This window comes from Limulus polyphemus, unplaced genomic scaffold (assembly GCF_000517525.1).
Source record: "Limulus polyphemus unplaced genomic scaffold, Limulus_polyphemus-2.1.2 Scaffold823, whole genome shotgun sequence".
In the NCBI taxonomy this organism is placed as follows: domain Eukaryota; kingdom Metazoa; phylum Arthropoda; class Merostomata; order Xiphosura; family Limulidae; genus Limulus; species Limulus polyphemus.
Genome location: NW_013666433.1, coordinates 346,122 through 361,490, shown reverse-complemented (window position 1 = coordinate 361,490; position 15,369 = coordinate 346,122). Strand labels below are relative to the sequence as shown.

At 33.3% G+C, this 15,369-nt stretch overlaps 1 protein-coding gene across 1 annotated transcript in view; it reads right to left on the bottom strand.

Moving 5' to 3' along the window:
• The window catches only part of LOC106460725 (F-BAR domain only protein 2-like), an 89,526-nt gene that overhangs the window by 18,651 nt on the left and 55,506 nt on the right, over positions 1-15,369 (bottom strand). The window contains exons 13-19 of the mRNA XM_022387502.1: positions 14,419-14,503; positions 12,770-12,803; positions 12,298-12,358; positions 11,611-11,652; positions 9,022-9,155; positions 8,537-8,625; positions 6,797-6,957 (exon numbers count right to left, since the gene is read on the bottom strand). Coding sequence (XP_022243210.1) covers positions 6,797-6,957; positions 8,537-8,625; positions 9,022-9,155; positions 11,611-11,652; positions 12,298-12,358; positions 12,770-12,803; positions 14,419-14,503 — 606 coding nt within the window. The remainder of the gene's footprint in view (positions 1-6,796; positions 6,958-8,536; positions 8,626-9,021; positions 9,156-11,610; positions 11,653-12,297; positions 12,359-12,769; positions 12,804-14,418; positions 14,504-15,369) is intronic.

Below are 15,369 nucleotides of genomic sequence, written 5' to 3'. Positions count from 1 at the left end.
GACATAAATTCATGAAATAGTAGTTCAATAACAATTTTGAATGTGAGTCAACAAACGAGATGACATGGCCTTTCACCCATGACCCATCTCAAAAAAGTTAATAGAAAAAAGTTACTATAAAACAAAATGCAGATGTAACTGAAACTGGTGCATGGTTCTGAGAAGTTTTGCCAATAAACAACACACTTCTCAATTATCTTTTAAGTTTCTCTGCCCATCCCAAACCCTAGGTTTATATTTGTTGAGGAACTATCACCGTTTGAGAGTATCCACATGTTATGTTGTTTCTCTCCTGACTTTTCTAACTGAGGTTCTATTATTAATACAACCCTTTTATGTTACAGCAGGTTGTAAACAATTACTAATGAAACACAGTTGTGAAATTAGCTACAGAGAAAGTTTATATATCATTTGTTAGTTTGTTTTTGAATTTCTTACAAAGCTACTTGAGGAATATTTGCACTGATCATCCTATAATGCCCCATATCTGAAAGGGGAAGCATGTTTGGTGATGGAGATTTCAGCCTGAGACCCACAGGATATGAGTTAACCATCTGGCCATGTCAAGTCTAAATATCATGGGATATATATGTATATATATAGGTTATAAGCTATATATGTCAATGTACAGTAAATAAAGTGGATTGAGCAGTAACTTAAGGTTTTATTGGAAAATGGCTAATTGGAGCTCCTGTAGGGACAAACAAAGGAATCTAATGGGAAGTTCAGAAGACTTAAGAACAAATCATATCTTTTATAGTTTTTTTAGATGTTATTTTTTTCCTGAAAATGTTTTCATGTTAAATTATATCTGTTAGAAACCTATGAAAATATTCTCCAACAAAAAGACAACTAAGCTAGTTATGTTTAGTAAGTATGGTAGCCAACAGCAAAATATTCTGATGACTCAGATAATTATTTATTGAATATTACTGTTTAGTTTACCATATTCAAAAAATGCATACAAATAAATTATTTACTAAAAGAAACTATACTTATTAGACATAAAATGATATTGATCAATAATATTGTTAGCAAAAATAGTTATCTAGTCTGATAAAGTAATGGTGACAATATTGTCAAAGGTGAGATTTTAGGTCAACAAAAATCTTTGTCAGTTTTCCCTGTGTTTCTAACAATTTATAGACAGATATAGTGACTGTTGTAATTATCAAAATAAATAATTTAGTTAACATCAGTCAAGTTGAAACTGGCTGTATATATAAAATGGAATTTTCTGATTAAAATTAAAAAATTACAACTAAAATTCAATGACAAAATAAAGTATTTTCAATGTTTTTAACAAAACAATGTCTCTCAACAAATTTTTTGAAATGTCACACCTAAAAATGATAGCAAACTAAATAAAACTATATGAATTTTTCAGGCCAAAACTTTATGCTATTTAATATGTTTGTATTGAGTTTCATGCAATTTGGTTAAGTATCTAAGTGAGGGCAAATTATTGATTATCAGTGACACCCCTCCAGTTCTGAAAAGATTATTCAATCCTTTCTTGAAAAGTAAAACATAGATCTGAAATGCTATTTTTACAAATTTCTGATCCATACACGATTAATTAACATAAATGTGGATAAAAAAGCAAATGCAGACAAGCATGATTTCATCACAGCTGTCTTTTTATTATAAGCACATTGACATTCATGCTCTAAATACTTTCAATTCAAATTAAAAGATTTGTTCAACAACAATGTAACATGACTTTTTACAGCATCAGCCATTATTGAAGTTAACATTTTCTTAAATCAAAAAATGTATTTCCACTAATATTTACCTCTCCTCACACTACAGATATTACTCAACTGTCAGGGTTTCTTCTTTTGCCCATTTAAGCATTGGTCTATTTTTTTCTCACTTGCTCCAGTCTTTTATACCCCATTGCCTTTGGTGATATTTATCTCGTGACACTCTCCACCTACTTCAATGTGCCCTCTACCCTGGTACAGTTTATAAGCACCTCATTCAGATAATGTTATCATTTTTTTTTAGACTAACTCAATCCACAGTCTCTGACACTGGCTCTTTGCACGGAGGAAGGGTGGGAGAGTGTAAAAAAAGGTAAATATTATTGGAAATACATTTTTGATTTAGGAAAATGTTAACTTCCAAAACATACTTACCTCTTCTCACACTACAGCTAGAATCACACATTGATAAGGTGGAGGGACTGGTGAAGGCATTATCCGTACAGAAAGTGCCTGAATAGATCATTGGTGTGCCAATAGAAGATTGGCACTCTAGTGGGGGAACCATACTACATCCAGAACAGGTATGCTCTTCAGCTGGAACATATTTCATGTACTGTGGTTGGAAATTTACATGATTTATTATCACTTGCCAAGATTCCACTGCTTGGGGTTGGAATTATAAGGCCATGGCCCCTATATCCCATATTGGTGGCTAGAGCAATTGGACTGTAATTAATATATATATATATGAGTGGATCCAACCTGTAGCCATAGGGTGACGTGTTCCGAGCCACCAGAATCACAAGAGGGTAAGCAACACTGAAGTGGACAAACCCTTTTCTCAACCTGAAAAACAGAACTCATCCAGTCTGGAATTATGAACACCCATCTTCTCTCCCCAACTGTGTGGACAAGATAAATTCTATTTGACCCCAGAATTAAGGGGAGGACATGGAACAATTTGTGCTCAACTAAGGACCCAGGATGGGACCACTTTGCATTCAGAATTACAAAGAGATAATGGACCCTTTTCCGTGAACAATGTACTGAACCAATATTGATAGAAAAAAAGGGGCCAAAGTCAACCCAACCAGATAGCTGAGCATCAAATCTGAACTGGTATTATGGGTAGGCTCCCATGTAGGCTAGTGACATCCTACTGACATCTGGGAAAAAACTTCCAAGGACCCAGGTATGAGGGCCACCAACTTTGCCTTCTTCTCCAAGAGCAGAGGAATTCATTCTAACACTATGGAGGAAAAGCCTCTGTTCACCATCCCAGTGACTGGAAACCAGTTGTGGTACTGACTCCCTAGCTCCAGTAGTAGGATCTGGGGGGTAATATTCCCTGGGGAGTCTTGAGGAACAGTGATCTGGAAACAGTGCAATAGGGGAAACAACTCCAACTGGTGATTTTCACAGGCCAGCAACAACAAAAAATAAACTTTAAGGAAAGGTGATAAATGGTACATGAAACTAAGGGCTCAAACAGATGTCGAGATAGAGCATGTAATACCACCTTAATATCCCAATTAGGTGATTAAAAAGGTCTTTTGGGATGAAAGACTCCAAATGACTTGAGAAGGCCACAGAGCACTGATAACTCAAATTTCTGTCTTTTTGAATACCTAAAGGTAGTCGATAAAGCCACCTTATATAAGGCAACTGTAGATGATGCTAAACCCTTGTCATACAGCCAGGTCAAAAAATGAGCTGTTGTTGGCATGTCTAGATAAAGTGGGTTCAATTTCCTTGTGAAACACCATTGTCAATATGTGTGCCATTTTCTTTGATAAACGTCCATCATGCGACTATGCAGAGACTGAGACACAACTTCCAAGCATGAAGCTTGAGCTTTGGGATATCTGGTGTATAATGTCGGATCATGGCTACCTCAACAGAGATGGCCAAAGTGGAAGTAACAGAGGTTGGCACTCTTGAAGATACCAAAGAAGCAGAATCCATGGTTGAGCTGGCAAATCCAGTGCTACCAACAGCACATGACAAGGGGTTGAACAACCCATTGCCAGAACTCTGGGAAGGCATAGAGGTACAACCCCATCCAGTTCTGATTGAATGTATCTGTCACCAATGTCCACAGGTGAGGTACAAGACATCAAAATCCCTGTACTTGAGTGATCCAATGAGGGGTAAATGCATCAATCATCAGTGTCCTGAACCAAGAGCAAATCCAATGGAAAACCTCGTGATGTAGCATCCAATCAGTCGGGAGAATCCGGTTGGGTCAAGACAATTGATTTGCTATTAAATTCATTACCCCCAGAACATGGTAAGCTAGTAGGCTGATCCTGTGACTGAGTGCCCCCTTGATAGGAAATGTAAGACACTACCATGGAATTATCAAAGTGAAACATGACGATTTTTCCCTTCAAGAATTCCAGACCTTGAGATATTGCCCTTTGGACAGCAAGAAGTTCTAAAATGTTGATGCGGAAGTAAATTTCGTCATCCATCAATAGGCCATGGAATTCCTCACCGTTGATATATGCACACTATCCCTGAAGTGAGGCATCTGTGAAGAGATGGATCTTAGGACAAGGTGGTGGTAGAGGAAAACCTATTGTAGTAATGTTCTAATCTAACCACCAATCGAGATCTAAGATGTTGTTCTGAATAAGGAGACTTGGTGATCCAGTGGATTGCTGTTCATGATCCATTGGTCATGTAGCAACCACTGAAGGGATCTAATGTGTGTTTGTCCCAAAGGAATGAGAGGATCAAGTGAGCAACATGTCTTCAAAAGAGAAAAAAACATCCATGCATTAGGAGAAGAAGACATGAATAAGAGTGACTGCCTGTTCCATAGCATGGAGCCGGATGGGAATTGGCTGAGCCTGACTGAGATACGTGGTGAAAAAGACACCCATATGGATGATATACTGAGTTGGAATGAGAATAGATTTCTTGGCTCTGATAATAAAGCATACCTTGGTGGCTTCTGAATGAAGAATCTGGGTGTGACATTCTGCCAACTGACAAGATATTGCTAGGAGAAAGAGCCATCCATATAATGATGTGTGCACAGGTCTAGAGAATAGAGGTGATGAGAAAAAGCTCATACTATTCTGCAGAACACATATGGTGCTGATGATAGTGCGAAGGACAGAGCCTTGAACTGCAGTACTTGACACTTGTGCACAAAATGTAGATAGCGGTGGTATGACACCACTATGGGAATGTGTAGATTGTTGTTGGCAACATTGAACTTGGTCATCCATCGTCCTGGCGAAAAATGACAACACAGAATGAGGAATTACTCCATCGTGAACTTGAGAGGATCCAAAAACTGGTGGAGACAAGAAAGATCAATGACTGGATGCCAATCTCTTGTCTTCTTGGGCACAACAAACAGACAGGAATAAAACTCCAAAAGAACTGGGCTGAATCTCTCTACTGCCCCCTTGACACAAGCAAGAACCTATAGCATCCATGGATTTGTAGTAAAGGAATTCCGTACATCCAGAAAATATCATAGCTGAGTCTCCATAATCCTCATAGGCCTATAGGCTGCTGGCTGTGTTCCAACCGAGTGGAGGAGTCTTTATGATGTGGGCAGAATCTATCGAGGAGTTGATGTCAGGGGTTATGACACTTGAATAGGGGTAGAGCTGTGACTCCTCGTAAGAGCCCAATGACATCAATGAGGAATGCAGACAGGTGACATCAATCCATGATTCCATAGACTCTTGAATGCCCACAAAAATCAAGGGTTGAAGAAAGGAGGCCTCAGGTAACCCATGGAGGGTGGCAGCAGGTAGATGAATGCCCTCCAACAATGCATCTCTACCCAAAAAACCCCAACAACATACCAGACAAGAAACTATAGATAGAGCAGAAGCTGACAACTGTACTAAGGTAGATGCCAAAAAAGGTCCTAACTCATTATCAAATTGATGTGGTGATTGCAAGGAGGGATAATAAATATCTCAGAACCGTAGTGAGGGTTAGAGGAATCCCAGAAAATTGTGATCTGTTGAAGTTGATCACAGGCTCTGTTCTGGAACCCCACATTTCCAAAAGCGAGTCTAGTCTTTGAGAGTCTAAATACATGTTGCCCTGGCAGTGGTAAGCCAAAGGAAGGCATAAACTCAAAGGCAACTGGGGAAAAACCCAAAACATCACACACGTGACTGACCAACTGAAGAAAGGGAGCCAGAGGTGGCTGATCCAAATTGGTCTCATAAGAAGGTGACCTAGAAAAAGCGAATATAAATTCTCTATTACATGTCCAAGATTGTCTGCAAAGGCAGCCTCAGAGCTCCCCAGAGAAACACCACACCAAATATGTCACGTTCTCACTACAAATCAGATCATGGACAATCTCAACTGAGAGTGACTCACTCCTGATACGTGGGATAGGGGAGGTTTGATTGGCCACTGTGCCTGAAACAGTAATCCAAGAATTCATGCTATACATTGCCTTGTCAAGCAAAAATTTTTTTTTTTACAAAAATCAACTAGGTGATGTGAAAATTGCTTCAAATATCTCTAACAGTCAGAGTACAGACAATCATTCCTGAATGCTTTGTTGAGAAAAACTGATAACATTATCTGAATGAGGTGCTTATATACAGTACCTGGAAAGAGGGTGCATTGATGTAAATGGAGAATATCATGAGATAAATATTGACTGGAGCAAGCAAGAATAAATCAGATCAATGCTTAGTTGGGCAAAGGAAGAAATCCTGGTGGTCAAGTAACAGCTGCAGTGTGAGAGGAGGTATATTTTGGAATAGAAAGTTCAAGTAGTGCCACCTGTTCTGAAAATTAACAAGGTTCACAGAAAGTTCTATTATAGCTTCAGAAATGTATTATACTCACCATGAATGAATCTACACATTTATTCCATCCCATTCTTATGGCTGTTTAAAAGAACTTATTCTAACCACTGGTCATTCAGTGTTATTCTTCTAATATGCTTCTGGTAACTATTCTATATTCCTAATGTTTCATAACCATAAGGCACTCAAAATATACATATAACTAGAATGATAGATTAGTCTAAAAGTATCATTTTATATATCATCTAATAACTATTTCACAAGTAATGCTCAGATGCTACATACCCGAGTTTCTGTCTGTAGAATCTGTTTCTTCTTTGTCTTGTTTATCAATCATATCAATGTGACCATAACAGCTCTGGGCTCGGTCATATGGTGCATTGGCTTTTGATGCAGTTTTTGATAGACTTTCCTCAAATACAGTGAAGGTCTCAACATTTTCTTGACTACAGCAAAAAAAAGGGAAACATAATATTAACTTTAAAGTAACCCTCACTTAGTAACTGAGAGAATGAGATGTAAATGCAATATATTAAACTTTTCCCCTTTTGTTATTGAAAACATTATATTTTTACAGAAACTTTAATTCCATCATTAACAAAAAAACTTCTCTTATTTCTCTGACTATGTAAAGATAAACGTTTGTGAATTACCTTGGTAAATGGATGAATTTTTGCAACTTACATAACATGATAATATACATATTTATAACTTATATGACAGATGACATACAAATATGGTAAACGATGGTGCTTGTGCACAAATTAACTAAACTAAAAACATCATATAATTAAAAGCACACAATAAGTATTTCAAGAATGGCTCCAGTCTTGTTGGATAGCATGTTTTGGCAGCTGGGACCACCCCACCATTATCAGGAGAAATCACAAGCTAACAGTGAGAGAGAAGCTTACATACCCCATACAGATGTACTTGTTTTAAAATAATATATTAAAACAAGTCAAACATATGTATGCAAATGTTAGTTATACTACTGATTATAACAATTGCATCCAGAGCTCTAAATAATTGCCCATTTTTTGTCAAACTCCACACAGGCTGGTTCAGTTACTTTAGAACACAATTGACAAGACAAATTATTCTTCTATACTCTGTTATTACAATACGAGCTGTGATCATTTCACTTTATAAACTGCCACAATATGCTCTTTATGGCTAAACTCACACTTATGCAGTTTAGATCTATCTATATCTAACTAAGTCAAACTACATTTTGAAGGAATATTTATAGCTTGACAGAGGTCTAAAAAGTTCCACACATTACGAGATATTATGATGTAATAATATTCAATTAAAATAATGAGAAAACTTAGAAGGTTTTAGTAACATAATGCAATAATAAAACAAGTGCCAATTCACAACAACTGAACTACATAACATATGATTCATACACAATTATGTAAACAAACCTGCAATAAACTGTTGCTTCTAAACATAACTAAATTTAACACTTGCATCAAACTCAAATTGAAACAGTCATGTATATCTGATATTGTCTAAGTGCAACTTCCCTTTCAAGTAGAAGATAAATGAAAGAAGTGGATGAAATAAATTTTTTTAATCCCTGATGAGAATATATATACTTTATGACTAACCTAAATGGTGATATGTAATTCTGTGACTTACCTCAATAGATAGCACGAGATTTATGATTTACCGCAGCAGCCAATGAACAATATGTGAATGTTGTATGTAGATGAGATGTACTCTGCAGTTTTTTGGCTCACTTCAGTAAACGGGATGTACTTTTGTGACTTACCTTTGCAGTTGATCATAAGAAGTACTTTGTGACTTACCTAAGTGGATGAAAAGTATTTCTGTAATTTATCTCAGTATATAAGACATACTTCTGTAACTTAATTCAGTAGATAAAATGGAATTTTGGACTAACTAGATGATATACACATGTAATTCTGATTTGCCTCAGTTGATCAGATGTACTTCTGCAAATTCCTAATGGGACTGGATAATACTTAGTGTCTAAATGGTTAGGTTGTGGCTTACCTTAGTGGATGAGATACAGATTTCGACCTTTTCATGGACTCGTTCACCACTAAATTGTTGCATCTTTGTTGTTTATGGATGTGGGAAGGCTAGAAGAAAAGCTTTAGTTATGTAATTACTTGGATATTTAGAATAGAAAACTTTTGTAGAAATACAAAACTGAAAAACTTGTCCCTTAAATCTCTGGAAAACTCAAAATATTTCTGAAAGGCTAGAAGGAATTATAGAAATGTTGAGAAACTAAAGGATATTGCTTTGTAACTTACTCATCAACAAGAGAAATATAATTAAAAAATACTTCAGTCATGACACTAATCATTTTACTTTCCGTTATTATAACAACAAGATGGTTATTAGTCAAAAATATGGGTCTCACGCTCACATCTGGTACATTAGAGATTTCTTAAAAAAAAAACCTAGTTTAATAATAGAATAATGTTAAATACAATTACTATACAAACAGATCAAAGAAGATATGAACTTACTGTGCTTCGAGATGTAGAAGCGAGAGAGATCATACTAACTGTTGCTTTCAGTTCATCAATACTAGCACAAATTGGAGTTCCACTTTTCAGCGGTTTTATTTCTACATGGATCTTATTTCTTCTGTCGTCCTCATCTGATTTGTAAGAAAGGGTTGGAAGAATAGCTATAACACAACACTTTAACAACAGTAACATTTGTCAGTAAAAAATGAGAAAGTTTACACAAGTAATTTCTAAACAGCTTTATTTTATTGATATAATGCTTTGTGATACACATAATTATTTATCAGAAAAGCAAAGACCTCTGCGACAATTCTGATACCCAAAGAAGATTTGTAACCAAAACCATTCCTTTATTGAGATCAACTAATTTGGAAAGACAGTTTCTCATGTCCACCTCTAATAATGAAAGTTTATGTTTTGAAAGTGTTTGGATTACCTTTTGTTTAATTCTGTTTTACCATGTCTGATAATCCTATTTTCAACTTTATAGAAAATTGATGATGGTGTAAAGAATATGGTTTAATTGTTCATTTAAAATGAAACTTTTAAAGCTACTAAACATGAGTGAGTAAATGCTTTAGCTTGGTAACATTCTAAGAAAACATCCAAAATGACAAACCATTTAACTTTTAAAGCTACTAAACATGAGTGAGTAAATGCTTTAGCTTGGTAACATTCTAAGAAAACATCTAGAATGTCAAACCATTTAAGTTTCGTAAGAATATATACACTTTTAAACATTTATTTCTTAAAATGAAATCAAAAACAAATGACAATATTAAAATGATTCCCAGTATTATAAAAAAGAATGTTTATGAGAACCTAATGAATTACTATTATCTATATATTATTCAAGGTGATTCTTCTCTTATTTTAATTCTCTCAATACAAGCTTGGTCAATTTTATTGACCACATGACCTCTTTGTACTTGTTCAAAGTCTTTATGGATTTGATACTACTAACTTTTAATATACATAAGTATTTCACAAACAAAAAATCATATTTTTTAGTGAAGTATTTTTAATAAACTAAAAAAAAATATTTGTCTGTGAATATATTGAGTATTTGTTTTGAATAGTTTGTGTGCAAAGTGATTTTCATGTTAAGATTAAAAATAATTTTCTTCATCTCAAATTACATTTGTGTAATCTCTAAAACCTCTTAAATACAATTCAAATGTTTGTTTTCAGTAAAACTTTATAGTTTATCTGTTATTTTCCGTACCCTAACTCTATACAAGGTTGGTCAATTTGACCGACCTCATAACCACCAAGAAACATCTAAATTACCCTCTTTTTCTTTCTAGAATGACTTCAAATAGAACATGAAACTACATTCGTTTATCCTAAGTAGCTTTAAACTCATAACAGTATACATCTATTCATAATTAAATTTTATTGTTTTATTGCTCTTTAAACTGTGTCTAACTACTATTCGTGCCATTATAAGTTGTAAGTCACTTGGGGAACATGCAGCTCATGTTATGCTATCGAATTACATTACCCACGAGCTACTCCGAGCTGCTCTCATGCATGTCTCATGAAATATTTTGATTATATTATTATTTATTTTACCTAATCTAACCCTAAAAAGATCCGTATTTTTACATTTTATTTACTTTTATAATAATAAATAAAGAATAAACTTGAAAAACAAGAAATAAAGTACTTACCTGTGTCTTCTTTTTTTGCTGTTGACTGACGATGACACTTAACCCTACATTTTTTATACTAATGGTACTAATGCACAAAATAATTTTTATTTAATTAAATAATGCACCAATAAACATATACTAATGATATGCAAAAAGCAGACAATTTCCTCTAACTATCACAATTTTTTTGGCTTTCTAACTATGCGAAAAGATCCATTACAAATTCATTCAAGCTAGTTATTATCTTTCCTATGGAAATAAAGCTTATACTAAAAGAGAAATTGACAATTCTCTGTTCTGAAAACAACATTATACAATACATCATTTGATAGATGAAAACCTTGGCTTTCTATTGATTATAGATAATGTAGAATTAAACGTAAGAGAGAACTATTAACAAATCCTGAAAGAGGGAATGTGACAGGTAGGTGTGACAAGAGGGATCTGATTTTCTGTTTGATGGCTCCATAACCCCAAAAAAATTGAAAGCTATATAAATTATGGTTTGTCTGAGCAATTATGATTTTATAATGAGTAATTTACATTGAATTTCATACTTATTGGAGGGTGGTGAATAAAATAGAGAAGATGGGATGCCTACAGAAAATTTCTCACCTTTCTCACACTAGGGGAAATTCAGAATTTCTTAAAATATGGATTATTAGCTACGATTTTATGCTATACTAATTGGTATAAAATAAATAAAAAATAGTTTATTAAAATTTTGAATGCAAGGCACTAAAACCTTGTGACACGTTCAGTAAATGATGCCCGGGAAGATAGGGTTAAAAACATGTCACTTTTTTATATATATATACATAAATGAATATATATGTATATGTGAAGATTTAAAGTGTTGTATTTCTCACTAAAAAAAAGGAAGTGTGGTTTCATGTTGATTCACATTGCACAGCAAGCCTTACAATCTTACCAGATTCAGTCTCAGAGCTTGAGTTGAAGCTGTTTTTGTCCTGTACAGTATTAGTTAAGGTCCCACAAACAACATGTTTTCAGAGTAATCAATGAACAAGGATAATGCAAAGTTGATGGATCCAGAATTAATGAAACAAAGAAAAAATGGTATAAAATAAACAAAAAATAGTTCAATAAAATTTTGAATGCAAGCCACTAAAACCTTGTGACACGTTCAGTAAATGATGCCCGGGAAGATAGGGTTAAAAACATGTCTCTTTTTTTATATATACATAAATTAATATATGTATATGTGAAGATTTAAAGTGTTGTATTTCTCACTAAAAAAAAGGAAGTGTGGTTTCTTGTTGATTCACATTGCACAAGGATAATGCAAAGTTGATGGATCCAGAATAAATGAAACAAAGAAAAATTAGTAAATAATTTAATCTACTAATCTAATCAACACAAGTGGAAAATATATTTACTGATATAGAGGAACTACAATGAAACAGTTAATCAACAGCACCTTTGCCAATTTTGGGTTACTCTTGTCTTGGAATTTGATTGTCACTCTCATAGCACATCCTTACTCCAAAATTGTGGAGGTTGTTTCAACAGCAATGGGACATGAACCATGAACTGTTAAACTATACCTTTAATAAATAAATAACAAAATAAAAAAAGAAGACATTCTAAAGGATATTTTCTGGTGGTTCTTCAGGTGGTCTGATGGTGTAACCTTCTGAATCTATCACTGGAGCAGACTAAACAAAATTGAGTTTTATGAGTAATTATGATTTAATTATAACAACTTTTATATATTGTTATATGCAAAAATTAAATACTAGAAAAAATAAGTGAAATTGTAAGAATAATATAAATTTTTTCCCAATAGCCATGAAATATTTTTCAATTAATATGTAATATTTTGCACACCTATAAGTAAAAATACATATTAGAAACATACTGTTATACACAACTTAAAAATTTACTTTTCTTTATTGTTAAATTTTTATTAATTAAAAAAATATTTTATAGCACTTCATTATAAAGACATTTGTTGAGAAATTTGTATTCTAACTTAATATTAATACAGATCTTCTATCACAATATTGAGTTTGTCTTTCTCTACATAACATGAAACACATAAATCTGACTAAAATTTGTCAACTTACTTGTGCTATTGAAGATAAAAGTCTGCCATTTCCACTGTAACATATGAAGATTACAATTATTACGAGTACTAAAACCTTTTTTAATATGCCATTTTATACAATTACTTTGTCTTGTTTCTGTTTTTTTTAATTTTGTGCAAACCTACATGAGGGCTATCTGCGCTAGCCATTACTAATTTAGCAGTGTAAGACTAGAGAGAAGGCAGCTAGTCATCACAACCCACCATCAACTCTTGGGCTACTCTTTTACCAATGAATAGTGGGATCGACCATCACATTATAATGCCCCACGGCTGAAAGGGTAAGCATGTTTGGTTTGATGGGGATTCAAACCCGCGACCCGCAGGTCGGGAGTTGAGCGCCCTAACCACCTGATACTATTTCTAAAAACAAACAAATCAAATGATAAAATACCTTTGTGTACCATTACATTTACCAGTTATGCCAATCTTGTTTATACACTATTAAAATTCACTGTTTATGCCTTGCATGCATAAGATCCAACTGACTGAATACGAGTTAAACAAAATAATTTCAGGTGAATAAAACATATTGTTTACCAAATTAATCATACTGGAATCACAAAAAGTGAAAAATTGGACAAAAATTAACCATTTCAAAAAGGCAACAAGTCAGAATAAACCTTACTGTAACTCTACCAATAGTTCTCCTTTTTTGAAGATATACAGTTAAACAGTCAGTGGTAAAAAATCAGGTGATACTTGTAACATTATAACATCAACATAATATTGTTAATACTAGAATGTCAGTATAGATGTTAATTAAGCCAAATCTTCTATTCTTCTTATGAGTACATTACAATTCTGTCTTCATGAAAAGGGTTCAGAGCACATTAAAGTAATCAATACTAAAAAAGAAAAAGAGTGAAAAGGGGGCAAGTGTTAGATAGGCAGAAAAATATTTTGATCAGAAGACAGTCGAGTCTCAGAATCCGAGAGGTTATCTGTTCTGAATAGCCAAAGCAAGTTCCTTAATATTTCTCATTGTTTACAGAAAAATTAAGATAAAAACTTCCACCCCCGCATTAAAAATAATTCATGAAACCTACATTTGTTAGATTAGCTTTAGTAACAACTAAAACATGTCTGAAATTTACTATAGGTATAATGTGTTAAAAGTATGTAAAGATGTATTGTCATACTTTAACATGTTGCTGCAATTTTACTTACTATAATGATTTGTTTGAAAAATCATTTTGCTACAAAATTTTCTAAGTATTTGCCATTTCACAACTGCAACTCAACAATTTTTGGAAATCATGAAGGTCATTCATTTTGAACTCTGGAAATTGATTGTTAGCCTCTGGAAATTTGGGTTGCAACACTATATGTAAAAGTAATAACCAAAGAGTCTTATCCACTGAAAGAAAAAACACTGGTCTTTGTATATTTAGTGATTTACTAATGCAAACTTTAGAAAAATTAAATATAGTACATTTTAATGAAACTGGATCCAAAACTTCTAGGTATTAGAAAATTATATAACTCTACTCTACTTGGATGTTATTGTTGTTTTGCATAGAAGAACGATTTTACTTAAGAACCTAGACTTTACATGTTAAATGTTCTCACTTTATATCAAAACAAATCATAAGAAATTACAGAAACATAAAGAGAGCATGCACTTACATAACACTCTTATCTTGAGCTGTGTGTTCATGATTCTCAAGCATTTCTTTCTTTTTTTTTCTTTTTCTTTTGCTCCGAAATAAAACTGTCATGCAGTATTAAATAAAACTAAGCAAACCAAACTGACATGATATTTTAATATACAAAAACAATAAAAAACTGCTCATGCATTTAATACACATAAGATAATTATTTGGTTCTTGGGATATAAATTTTGATTATACATGTAACACTTGCACAGGAGCTTGTGGAAGATTAGTAATTTCTGCTGAAATCTATTCATTAAATGTACCAACCAAATTAAATAATCAAATTCTACTGAAGCATCCTGAGTTTAAACTAAAAATTAATTCAACAACATTGCTTATACAAAAAAAAATCTTCTTAGATATGACACAACAGCTAAGTAACTTATAACATTTTCTTAAATAAACAGCTAAATTTGATTATTTATCTACTTCAATGATAAGTCATGTTAGTAGAACTCATAAATATGCTTTTTATGAAAAGAAAAAACTACATGAACCTTAATAGCAAACACAGAATGTTTTACTTCTATAACAGAAATTCAATGATAAAATCATAGTGGATTATTTTAATACCTTTAAGTTGAAGTTGTATCACCAGAGAACATAGCAACATAAAAGATAAACTGGAACTGATACATATTATAATATACATTAGCTTAACTAAGTAAGTGAAATTAATATTATTTGCAATTCAAATAATGGTAGAAGAAATGTAAAGTTTTTAACATTGCTTAAGGCATTGTTATCGACATCACAAATGCTTCTAGAAGAGGAAATTGAATTTCCTATGTATGTTATACATGTGTTGCAGCAAGGAGATGCACCCTAATAAATGTATAATAAAAGAATTCATAAAGATGGTTTTCCCAAGTAAGGATTTGTCATGTGACAAGTCGAATGAGACACAGTGACAAATTGCAAC